The sequence below is a fragment of the Ovis canadensis genome, chromosome 10 (assembly GCF_042477335.2).
Source record: "Ovis canadensis isolate MfBH-ARS-UI-01 breed Bighorn chromosome 10, ARS-UI_OviCan_v2, whole genome shotgun sequence".
In the NCBI taxonomy this organism is placed as follows: Eukaryota; Metazoa; Chordata; class Mammalia; order Artiodactyla; family Bovidae; genus Ovis; species Ovis canadensis.
Window position 1 is genome coordinate 42,870,152 of NC_091254.1, and position 12,096 is coordinate 42,882,247.

The 12,096-nt window shown below is 43.9% G+C and overlaps 2 protein-coding genes and 1 long non-coding RNA gene across 7 annotated transcripts in view; 2 read left to right on the top strand and 1 right to left on the bottom strand.

Moving 5' to 3' along the window:
* N4BP2L2 (NEDD4 binding protein 2 like 2) overlaps positions 1–462 on the top strand; it is a 68,410-nt gene extending 67,948 nt beyond the window's left edge. The window contains exon 10 of the mRNA XM_069601600.1: positions 309–462. The gene's annotated coding sequence lies outside the window, so the exon portion shown is untranslated. The remainder of the gene's footprint in view (positions 1–308) is intronic.
* LOC138446576 (uncharacterized) lies at positions 1–7,143 on the bottom strand. Its single transcript, XR_011259448.1, has 2 exons — positions 6,881–7,143; positions 1–323 (listed from the first exon to the last, which is right to left on the bottom strand). It is a non-coding gene; the product is annotated as an uncharacterized lncRNA (long non-coding RNA).
* N4BP2L1 (NEDD4 binding protein 2 like 1) overlaps positions 5,753–12,096 on the top strand; it is a 22,523-nt gene continuing 16,179 nt past the window's right edge. For 2 of the 5 annotated variants that reach the window (XM_069601611.1, XM_069601613.1), the window contains exon 1: positions 6,009–6,282. In XM_069601611.1, coding sequence (XP_069457712.1) covers positions 6,104–6,282 — 179 coding nt within the window. In that variant the 5' untranslated portion in view covers positions 6,009–6,103. Of the gene's footprint in view, positions 6,283–12,096 lie in introns of all 5 variants that reach the window. The other 3 variants (XM_069601608.1, XM_069601609.1, XM_069601612.1) reach the window with 3 other exon arrangements.

The following is a 12,096-nucleotide window of genomic DNA, read 5'->3' on the forward strand; positions in this document are numbered from 1 at the left end:
TGAAATTAAGTGTGTTTATTTTTAACTTAACAGTGTAAAAAACTGGATCATCAGGGAATGGGACATAGACCAGGTTTTGATTTAGAAACAGAAAGTTGGGCAAAATCCAGAGGACAGGCTCTTGAATGAAGCAAGACCAGGCAGGGTGTGGGGGCTGTGGGGACAGTGTGAAATTCTGGATGCTGGTTGCAGGGGCGCGAAAATAGTCATGAGCTTGGGAAACTGACAACAAACTCCATTCCTGTCACCATTCTGTCTGGACTTGTCTGGGCTTGTGTTTGTTTGCAGTTGAATTCTCCATCTTCCAGGTACTGTTGAAGATCCTGTTCATCAAGAAAGAGAGCTCAGTGCCAGCCTGAAGGATAATGTAGAGTGATATATTCATTGGAGTGAAATTGGTTTGAATAATCTGTTCAACTATTCTGATCAGTTTCCTGAATACTAATAAAAAACTCAGCAAAAGAGGTAATAGCTTGAATAATTTATTATCTAATTTTGAAGATATTTGCCCTATTTTATTTCATGAAGAAAATAAGACCCAGGAAACTTGAGTAGACTATTTTTATAATTGCATCAGAATAGAAGGATAGGCCCCTTTATCCAAGCATGGGTCAGTGATTCCATTTCTAGAATTTCAAATCCAGAAAGCTCTGAAAACCAAAAGTTTTTTTGTTTTGTTTCTTAAATGTCTGGCATTAAAACTAAGTTGGCAGCAAAATTTGACCTAAACAGTCAGATTAGTTTTACTCCTTATTTACCCCAGTTAGTGTGACTTTTCAGACATTTCACTGGAGAAATATTAATGTGTTTAATTACCAGGGGTGCCCTACATCCCCCCTTAGAACTTTCTGAATTCTGAAACAATTCTGACCTCAAGGATTTTGGTTAGGGATTGTGGGACTTGCACTATACTACAGTAACTATTATTTTTATTATTGCTATTATTTTAGTTTAATTGTACTTAACAGATTTCAAATATGAAAATTCATATTTGAAAAACAAGGTGTGATTTCTCATTATTCAACATGTAGGCATTTATGTAATCCTTGTTTTCGGAAAGGGAGCATTGCCTGCCTTATCTTACCTTCTACTCTTCTCATCTTGTTTTATCTTCTCCAGGGAATAAACCTCCAGGCTTCTCTAGAGGGCCGGCAGCTGCCTGACTGTGGATGTTTGTTTCTTAAACAGACTTTTAACTGACTTTCCTATTTAGAGCCCCACCTCCAGCCCTGAAATTTCCAGTTCCTGAAATTTTAGGGGTTATGCAGAGTAAACAGTATTTCTTCTTGGCTTTCTATAATTCAAGTTTTGTTTCTTAATTGTTTTTCCAAATTAGTTAACACTAGGCCTTTTGCTTTCCAGTTTTTAATTATTTTGTTGCTGTGATCTTTTTTCCTACAGTTTATATTAATACTTAAAAATAATAATCATATCCCCCATTCTCCTAACACTCCCCCACCCCCACCCCCCACACACAAAAAAATCGTCTACATTCTCCTGGGGTTCAATGAGAGAGTGGAAGCTAACTATTTGTGTTCCATCTGCTTGGTTTGGAATTGAGTGTTTTCTTTAAAATAGCTCAACATTTTCCCTAGTTCATTTTGTACAGTTTCAGTTTATCTTTCTGCTAGACCATAAGTCTGATTCAGATAGAGACCAAGGTATCCAATGTTTGGTTGAACTCCCTGAGATCTTGCTCTCTGTGCAGGCTCCTAGTGCTGTTGTGAAACTGGACTCACCTTTGGCCTAGAATGGGATGATTTCAGACAAGAGATGATCAGTATTAGAGTTGAAACACAGATGGCTACAGAGGAGACTCTGGCATCTGGGAAATCTTTGCTATCTTAGGGCTCTTCAGTAGCAACATTTATGGATTTCTAATGAATACACCACCATGGCTGTGCATAAGGGTAATAGTATAAATATTTAACAGTGAGTATGGCATAGCTAATGACCAATTCTGAGATTCTGTGACGTTTTGAAGCGTATCAGCTAACTATCCACCCAGGCTTGAACTTAGGGCCCAGGATGCCCCTAGCTTTCTCCAGCCACTGCCTTTATTACCTTGCCCTAATTTCCAGAGTGGAGCTTTAGAAAAATGGGCTGGGACTACTTTCCCCACCTCCCAGGCTTCCTCTTCAAAGCTTACACTCCTCAAGTGTCTCTATGCATAGTGGCAAATACTTGGTGCTTGGAAACAGATTATGGTTATCGCCTTGGGAGAGGCGTATGACCTCAAATAGAGAGAGGGATGGGATGTAGGATGCAAGTGGTAATGTGAGGTTAGAATGAGCAAAGTCAGTCTTATCCAGAGGACATTTCTGTGTTGGTAGACTTATCCCAGGCCACCAAGTCCTGAGCATTTCCCCTGTTGATTCAGGCTAGCAGACACTCTGCATGACTGCCCTCCCATTGTCCCCCTTCCCTAACCTCTTCCAGCTTCCTGTATCCTTCATCCAGGTTCTAGGGAAAGGACAAGGGAAGAACCAGGAAGGAGGAGTTTTAGAGAGGCGCTACCTCTGAATGGCCAAATAGTGCAGTGCAGACTGGTGGAAGGTGAAAGCTGGAGGTGCTAAAGCAACGAGGGGTCCCCCAGAGAAACAGCTAAGCAGGCACAGATGGATGCTTTCCTATTCTTTCAATTCATGTCGTATATACATATATATATGTAACAAGGTAAAAATGTATATAAGACATATTTTTGAGTAAAAAATCAGATCAAAACTTTTGGTAGGGAAATCAGATAAAAGCTTTTGGTAGAGGAAGAAAGGACATAGAATGAGAATTGAGAAGCTACTACCTCTGTATTTTAAATGATTCTACTCTGTTACAGGGTCTTTGGTTATGCTGCTTTGGAAGCTTCATCTTGGTTTCAGACTTTCTGCCATATGGCATCTCCAGGGGAGAAACCTGGGGCTGATTTAAGCATTCCAAATTGTGGAGTATTTGGAACTGTAGGTTCAAGGGTTAAATTTCTGGTTTCTGTGAGCTCTTCCTGTATACCCCCTTGTTTTTCCACATCTTGTTAAGCAGTAATAATTAGAGAAAAATTTGAATGTTTCTTTGCTTGCCAAAAACTACTTCTAAGATTATTTTCTTTACCTCATCATAGCAGTGGTTTGTAGGACAGCAAAGTGAGATTGTGCTGGTCATCACATTCTAGAGAAATAGAATAGAACTTGGGAGCTGAAAAACCTGGCTGGATGAACTGAGGGCATGAAGGAGTGTTAATCACAGGGGTCCTCTGACCCGGGGTAGCCCTCCTCTCCGGAGGCTGCCACCTCATTAGGGCCAGTGAGGATCTGACCGTAGACGTTATCTGAGAGTACTGTGGCCCTCAGAACTGCTGATGTGGTCACTGACTGTGTTTACATTACTCCTCAGTTGAAGTTGTCCCTATCTTTGTTCAGTCTTAATCTTTAGTAAAGCCCATGCTCAGATTCATTTACTGAGAAGGCAGTTCAGGTCCATATACAATTATTGAGCACCTCTGAATGTCAGATGCTGTGTTAGCTCTTGGGGTGCCAAGGGTGACACTGTCTTTGCCTTTGAACTTAGTCTAGTGGGAAGAATCAGATACACAAACAGCTTTAAACAAATTGTGGTTCTGAGGAGTAAATTGGGGGAAACAGAGCCTATTGACTAGTTAAATCTGAGAGCTAAGAGAAAGGAGAAGTGTCTAGGGTCACTTTCAGATACTGCCAGCCATTTTCTCCTTCTTCAGCTCTCCCTCCCTGAGGCTTAACATGCTCTCGTAGAATTCTGTCTGTCCCTTGTACTTTCTTTCTTTCAACAGATCCACTTTGCGGGGGGCAGAGGTGGGGCACAGTCCTTAAGTGTGATCCCTAAGCCCCGACTTCAGCTGTCTGCTCTATTCTCCATCTTCTCACAGCGCAGGAATTTCCAAAGCTCTTGCTTCCAGCTCAAGACCTCTTTTCTAACAGCACACTCATATTTCCCAGCGCCAACTTCATTGCTCCAGCTGCCACCCACACTGAAGTCTCAGTGTGCCCAAACTTCTAGTCCCCAAAGCTGTGTGCCCTGCTGCCCTGTCCATGCTGCCTGGCACACCCTCTACAGAAGGAAATGGAGATGGACAGGAGTCTCATGCAACACTGTCCCACAGAAATGTGTCAGCCACATACATAATTCAGACTTTTCTACTAGCCACATTAAAAAGCAAAAAGAAACAGATGAAATTAATTTTAATAATATATTAACCTAATGTACTCACCATACTATCATTTCAACACATGAATATAAAAATTATTGAGATATTTTACTTCATTTTTTTCATATGGAACCTTTGAAATTCAGCAGGTATTTTAATCTCACTTGAAAGTGAAAAGTGAAAGTGAAAGTCATTCAGTTGTGTCCAATTTGCGACTCCATGGACTATACAGTCCACGGACTTCTCCAGGCCAGAATACTGGAGTGGGTAGCTGTTCCCTTCGCCAGGGTCTCTTCCCAACCCAGGGATGGAACCCAGATCTCCTGCACTGCAGGTGGATTCTTTACCAGCTGAGCTACCAGGGATGCCCCAATCTCACCTGGACCAGTCATATTTCACATGTGGCTTGTGACTCCTGTATTAGAGAACAGAAATCTAGAATGGAAAAGGTAGTATTTGAGGCTGGGCAAAAAGTTCTTGTAAGAAGTATACTAGGATACATAGAAGTATGATAGGATACATACATGATAAGCATCACTATTTTTATGATTCATTTATAGTCTCTGTTCCTTATGGTTTTCCCCTAATATTTAGAGAAGCTTTTGAAATTTCAGTGTTTCTCAGCAGTGCCAAAAATCCTTGCTCTGGTGCTGGGAAGGGAAATGTCAAGAGAGAGTAGCTCACCTCCCTGTCCTCCCCTGCCCCTCCCTAGTAGAACCCCAAGAGGAAGGTGAAATTCTGAGCATAGAGCCCCTCCCTACTTGGAGAGTGCCTTCCAGAGCTCATTGTGCAATTCCTGGGTTTTGTTTTAGAAGTAAATTGCTTTTCTTCACAGTTCCTTTTCAAAATTTTCATACCTTAGCTGCCAAAAACAAAATGTATTTGCTTTACAATGGTTATTACAGCCCTAGCCACCATATATCTTGGATTTTTCCAGGATGATGTTAATTTTCAATATTGTCTCTTTCAGTCCACGCTTCTTGGATTTTAGTTCAGAAAGTAGGATCTTTCTATCACACTCTTGAGTGTGAAATATTGGAAAGTACTGTGGTGATCAACCAACTGGCACTCACCAGTCCCAGAACTTAGAACTGAATTCTGGATGCTTCTCTCTAGTGTCAGTAGACTGCTCCTTTCCCTGGGGAGCTGAAATAGTTTCTGGGGAGACCACATCTTTTCAGGCAACAAAGTGTGTACCTGGGCAGTAACCCTTCTTTCTCAGAGGGCCTAGTTTATACTACTGTTCATAAATCTATCTGAGTTTTAAGGGGTGCCTTGTTTTGAAGAAGAGATTTCTAAAGTTATGTAGAAGCAACAAAGCTTTCTAAAAATATTTTTGGCAGGCTGATAAAGAAGAATTAAAAAAAAGGGGGGTGGGGTGGTAATTATACAGGTCCTGGGAGAGTGGCATTAGCCACTGGGACACCAGCCAGATATTGGTGCTCACAAACTGGGGAAAACTATGGTTTTTACTGTTATGTTCAAAATGCTGTTCACGTTCGTTCTCTTCGTCAACTAAAATTATTTCACTTTCAAGGCCTAGTGGGCGGTGGGATGGGGTAGGGCTTTTGCAGAAGGCCTGCCTTCCACGCGGGCAGCCCGGGGAAGTGACCAGTGTCCCGTTCGGTGGGCCCAGGGCGACAGGCGCAGGGAGCCACGGGCTGGGCTGGAGGTGAGGGTGGGCGGTGGAGGGGAGTGGAGGTCGGTCGCCGAGGTCTTCCTGGATGTCAGTCTCCCAGCGTCCCTGGCTTTCCAGGTAGGGACGACCCCTCCCACGCAGCGAGGTTCGGGCGGGTGGGAAGGAGGGGCTGGCCTGCGAGCGCCCGCCCCTCCATCTATCACATGGCCGGAGAGCCACAAAAACAACAGCTTTGGCCAAGACCGTGACTTCAGGAAAGGGAACGCTGGGCTCTCGCCGCCAGCCCCCACCCCATGGAGGAGAGTTTTCTTGAATCCTTTGGGAGGCTGAGCCTCCGGCAGCAGCAGCCGCCGCCTCCTCGGCCGCCAGCCCCGCCGCCCCCGCGTGGGACACCTCCGCGCCGCCACAGCTTTCGGAAACACCTCTACCTCCTGCGAGGCCTCCCGGGCTCGGGGAAAACTACACTGGCCAGGTAATGATGCGCCGCGCGCCGAGTCCCCGTCGGGCTCCGGTCCAGCCCGCGCCTGCCAAGGGGAAGCCGGGCCACCCGGTTCCCGGCCGGGCCGCGGGCCTGAGACGCGGGGGCCCGTGCCGTGGGTTCCCAGGCTGCGCCCGCGCGGGAGGACGGTGGTCGGCACCGCGCCTGGCACGAGCCCCCATGGCACCGGCCCCCCGCGCTGACCCCCCACCCCCGCCCCACACCGCACAGCGGGGCTGGACGCCTTCTCCCCGACTCTCGCAGCTTGGGCTCGGGGGCCCAAGGGCAGCCTTCTTCGGGAAAGCCGGATGGCGACTGCAGAGAAGATCTCCGGGCCGCCCGCTGGCGCGCAGGCACCCGCCACAGTGCGTCAACAGGCGTTTTAAACCGGAGCGGACACGCTCGGGGGCCGGGGGTCGGGGCCGGGCCAGGGCGCGCGATTGCGTAGAATATCTGGGGGGTGGAGGCAGACCCGCGTGTGCTTTGGCGAGTGCGAAGGCGCACAGGTGCCCCTGGGAGGGGGTCGCGTGGCCTCGCAGGCCGTCACCGACACAGCCTTTAAACTGTGCCCAAGCCGCCCAAATTAGTTTACCTGCGAATTGCGTCAGCTGCCCCGGTCCCGGGTCAGCGTGAATGACACGGGCTTGTTACCTTGGCCACCTTGCTAGGCCTGCCGCTCCAGCCTCAACTCCCACCACTCTGCAGCGTTGAACTGTTTCTCTCCTTGGCTTTGCTGACGGTGGCCCGCCTGCCTGGTTTGCCTTTGCCTGGCTTGCCCCTCCTCTGCCCTTTCCCTAACTGATTGCAACAGCGCTTAAGACTCAAGTCTGTTATCCTCGTACTCTGGGCTCCTCTGCTTCCTGTTTACACCTCTGCAGCTGTGCTCAGTTTTGCACATGGTTTTGTTTATCCTGTAAGTTTCTTGGAGGTGGGGGCCATATCTTATCCTGCAAAAGCGCAGTGTCTGGCAGTAGTATGTGTTCAGTAGAAGTGGTCCCTGGCCCTCAAAGAGGTTTCCGTCTCACCAGAGACATAAGGCTAGCTAGCTGTAGAATCATGGGGGCTGGCCGTCGAACTGTGGAACCTTAGAAAAAGAATCCATGTGGCAACGTACAATCAGAAGCGGATTTGAATGGTACACAAAGAACGTGGGAGGAAGGGCTGGGTCCTTTAGGGTCAGGGAAAGATGACAGCCCTGGGGATGTGTTGCCAGTTTTAATTAGGATTCCTGGCTGATTTGCCTTTAGCGAAACCTTATTGCTACATTTTCACAGATTCAAGTGACTTCCAAATGGCCATTGGTACCCTTTTCTAAGAACCACACACATTTTAATAGGTCTTTTCTCTGTCTTAGTGGAGAATGGGGAAGCCTTCCTGGAACCTGGCAGAACTTGGTTATTTTATGATACAGTCATGGTGGGTACGTACATCTGTTACCAACCAGATACTTCTTGCAGTCAAACCCTGTTCAGTTTTTGGCCTTGCTGATCTGTGGCCTCTCACACACTGTGTCCAAGGAGAGAATAAACGTCTTTGGCCAGATTTTGTTTAGAGCTACCCAGAGGGGAGTAATACGGTGAGTGCAGGGTGCACAGAATTGAACAGCGGAAGTGGGTTTTTGGGCCTCACTTTCTTCATCACCAAAGCTAGTGCATTGGCCTCGTTGATCATAAGGTCCCTTCTGGCTCTCACATCTACACTTTGACTTTGGCTAAGCGGAAGACACCAGATAAGAGACCGACTTATTAAAGAACATCTTTCTAGGGATGGCTGCCATGAGCACTGGCCTGGAAGTCTGAACGTTGTGCCTTTAGATCCTCATTGTCACAAGACAGTCACCAACTGTCTTTGGACAGTCACGTAGCTGTTCTTTACTTTCCTTATAAGTGAATAGTAAGACAGAGATTAGGTTAGATGTGATTTACTGAAGATCTTTCTAGCTCTTAATTTCTAATTGTAAGACTTAAAAGTGTTTCGTTACTAATGGCTAGGTAAAGAGCCCTGAACTTTGAGTCAATTTATGGCTTTTCTTTTTTTTTGGCCACACCCAGTGGTTCATGGGACCTTAGTTCCTGGAACAGGGATCGGGCCTGTGCCTCTGCATTGGAAGTGCAGAATCTTAAGTACTGGACCACTAGGGAAGTCCTAATTTATGGCTTCAAATCCAGGCTCTGCCATGGAATAGCTATGCTCTCAACTCCTCGGTTTCCTTCCCTGTTAAACAGGGAAATCTGCTCCGTCTTCTTCAGAGGACTCCTGTGAGGATTACATCTGTGTGAGAGAACTTGTTAAACCTTAAACTGCTGTGTACATTTTAAGAGGCATTCATTTCTGCTGAAGATGTTGACCAGCTGAGATCATCTTCATGGTGTTCCTGGGGAGAAGCCTGACTCTGAAGTGAAGGAGGCAGCTGGGAGCTGACGTTGTGAGTTCTCTTGATAGGCTGGACATGGGCAATTCTGAGAACACAGAACTTTGGCCCTGCTTTGGGGTGGGTTGTGTATTTACATGGAAATCAGGAGAGCAGGCAAGGATACAAGCCACAGCTCAGCAAGGAGAGAGGCCTGCAGTGAGGATGTAGAACGTCACAGGCCATTTGCGGGGAGAGAAGGAGGATTGCAAATTGTTTTAAAAAAATACACGTAGGTAAGAAAGTAGTAAAAACTGTAAGGCTGTCTTATGTATTGTTGGATTCTGGGAAATTAATATTTTTATTATTCTATGTATTTTCCAAATTTTCTATAATAAGCATGTATTTCTTGAATCAGGAAAATAAAACCTTAAAAAAATTGAAGGAGATCTGTTTTTACAAATGCGGGTTCATCTCTTTTTCTACTTAACTTTCATTTCTCATTTGATTAAAAAAATAAAAATGCTTTTGAAATTAGGCTCTGTCTGGTCTCCCAAATCAATGTTAGATTTCTGTGCTTTTCATCTGTATGTTTTCACACTTTGCAGGGACTGGAATGTGGAAAACATCTATTTAAATTCTATGGGCATGTTAAAAAACAGTTGAAGTTTATATCTGCCTTAAAATTTTTAAGTACATCAGAGTACTAAAAAATTAGCTTCCCTGCTGTATGTGTTTTATCACCTCTATTTCATTTAAAAAACATTTCAAAAATAGGTTATTGTCATTGGCCTGTAAACTCTACTTCCAGGAATTCATCCTAAGGCAATAACTGGACAAGTGCATGAGATTAGGGGGATGTTCAGCACAGAGTTTTGATGTCCTAGAAAAAAATGTGAGCCAACTTAAGTGTACAAAAATAGAGGATTGGCTTATAAATCACGTGTCATTAATGAAAACATGGATGTACGTTTGACATCTATGTTCTAATATACACAAAAATTCCATTTTCTGTTTTAAGAAATGTGTAAAAAGATAAGTATAGTTGTTGATTTTTAGGCAGTGGATAGAATACAGACTTTTGCCCCTGACTTTCTCATTTCTTCTCAACTTTTTCCATAAAAAGTTCGTAAACTTTTTAAAGGTGAAAATAACTTTGTAAGTTAGCTGAAAGTAGTTTTATTCAATAACTTGGCTTATGATGAAGCATTTATTAAATAACCAAGTAACTAAGTACTTTTTTATATAAAGGGCTTCCCTAGGGTTATTCTTGGTTTGGACATACCAGGAAGTTTTTTTAATCTGTAAGGAGACTGATTTTAATTACTCAGGGCTATTAATTATTTAATTATGACCTATTTTATTATATTGTATTAGCCTATGAACTAGTATAGATCATTTGATTGAACACCTCAGGTTCTTTTTCATTAAAATGGAGCTACTATTCCTTTAGTTAGTTTATTGTGAGGATTTAAGATACTGTGATAAAAAATCATCCTGTTGCTTGGGGCTGGTGCACTGGGATGACCCAGAGGGATGATGAGGAGGGAGGTGGGATGGAGGTTCAGGATGGGGAACACATGTATACCTGTGGTAGATTCATGCCAATGTATGGCAAAACCAATAAAATATTGTAAAGTAATTAGCCTCCAATAAAATAAATTTATATTAAAAAACAATCATCCTGTGATTATGAATGTGAAAGCACTGTAGAATGTGTGGGCTACATAAATACCAACTATTGTTAATTATTCACTAGTCAACAACAGAAGTATTTCCTAAGTACTGATAAGACTATTACCTCAGATGGTAAAGAATCTGCCAGAAATGCGACCTGGGTTCAATCCAGGGTTGGGAAGATCCCCTGGAGGAAGGCTTGGCATCCCACTCCAGTATTCTTGTCTGGTGAATCCCCATGGACAGAGGAGCCTGGTGGGCTGCAGTCCATGGTGTCTCAAAGAACTGGACACGACTAAGTGACTAAGCACAGTAAGGTATATATAATATAAGACTGAGAGAAGGAGCCTACACAAGACTAACAAATGGAAGATAGTAACCAGCACACTGCTGTGGGTAAGTAAAGTCTCATGGGAAATAGCCTCTTCTGTGCTGGCGGTGGTCAAGGCCAGTGGAGTCACTGAGGATGGCTATTAGGAGGATAGGATGATTAGGGAAGAGTTAGTCTCCTCCATGTGGAGGTGGTTCTCAGGCTGGCCTTGAAGACCAGGAGGATGTCTGAAGACCAGAAAGCCAAGGAAAAGGATTAGCATCATACATAAGAAGATGGAAATGGGAAAGACCAGAGTGTTCTAGGCTCACGAGGAGCAGAGCTTGATTGCAGTGAATTGTTCATATTGAGTGTGTTGGTTAGGTACCCAGGGTCAGACCACAGAAAATGTTAAAAAGCTGGACAAAAAAGTATAGGATTGAGAGAAGAAACAGAATTCCAATTCCAAGACCCTTTTACCCTCAGCAGGTGATCCAGAACTGTTTGTTTCCACAGCTGAACTGATATATACTCATTTGGATCTGCACCTGTTCTTTCCTCTGACTTCAATGAAAACATCTGTGTACTTCTGTTTACTTCTGTGCATTCTTCTGTGTATGTGTGTGTAATGTCCCCCCTTTGAGGACATTTTAACCGTTTTTAAGTGTGTCCGATTCAGTGCTATTAATTACATGATACGCTGTCATCACCACTGTCTTTTATAAAAAAATTTTTATTGCCACAAACAGAAACTCTGTACCCATTAAGCAGTGCCTCTCCCTTCCCCTCAGCTCCTAGTAACCTACCTCTGATCTGTTTTCTGTTTCTGTATTTGACTACTCTAGATACCTTATGAAAGGGGAATCATATGGTATTTTTCCTTTTGTGTATGGCTTATTTCACTTAGCTTAATGTTTTCAGGGTTCATCTATGTTATAGCATGTGTCAGAATCTCATTACTTTGTGACTCAATAATATTGCCTTACATGAATATATGACTAAAATGTCCTTTTAAAATGGCAATACTTTAGGGTAGTCTTTTTTTTTATTTTTAATAGTCTTGTTTGAAAAATTAAAAGTTCTCAACCTTAAGTCAGTTCGTGCGTTTTGAATCTTTAAGTATGAGTCCAAGCAAAGCCTGGGGGCCATGCTTTATGACACACATCCTTTGCAATGTGCTAGTTTGTTTTGGCACCATCAAAAATGGTTTGTGATATGGACTCAGTAGGCTCAATGGATGCTCGCTGACAGCTGTCTTTTCTCCTTAATCATATGTCTGGACGATTCATCAAGAGAAGTATGTTTGTTTTTTTTTTAAATTTCTTGGCACCAGAGCTGTCCAAGGAGGTGAAAGGATGCTTTCCTGATGTGATGCAATGATAGAACAGAGATGGGGACGAAGGTACACTTTAAACCAAATGCAGTTTAAAAAAAAAGAAGCAGTGGGAAGAGGGGATTAGTTAGGTTAACT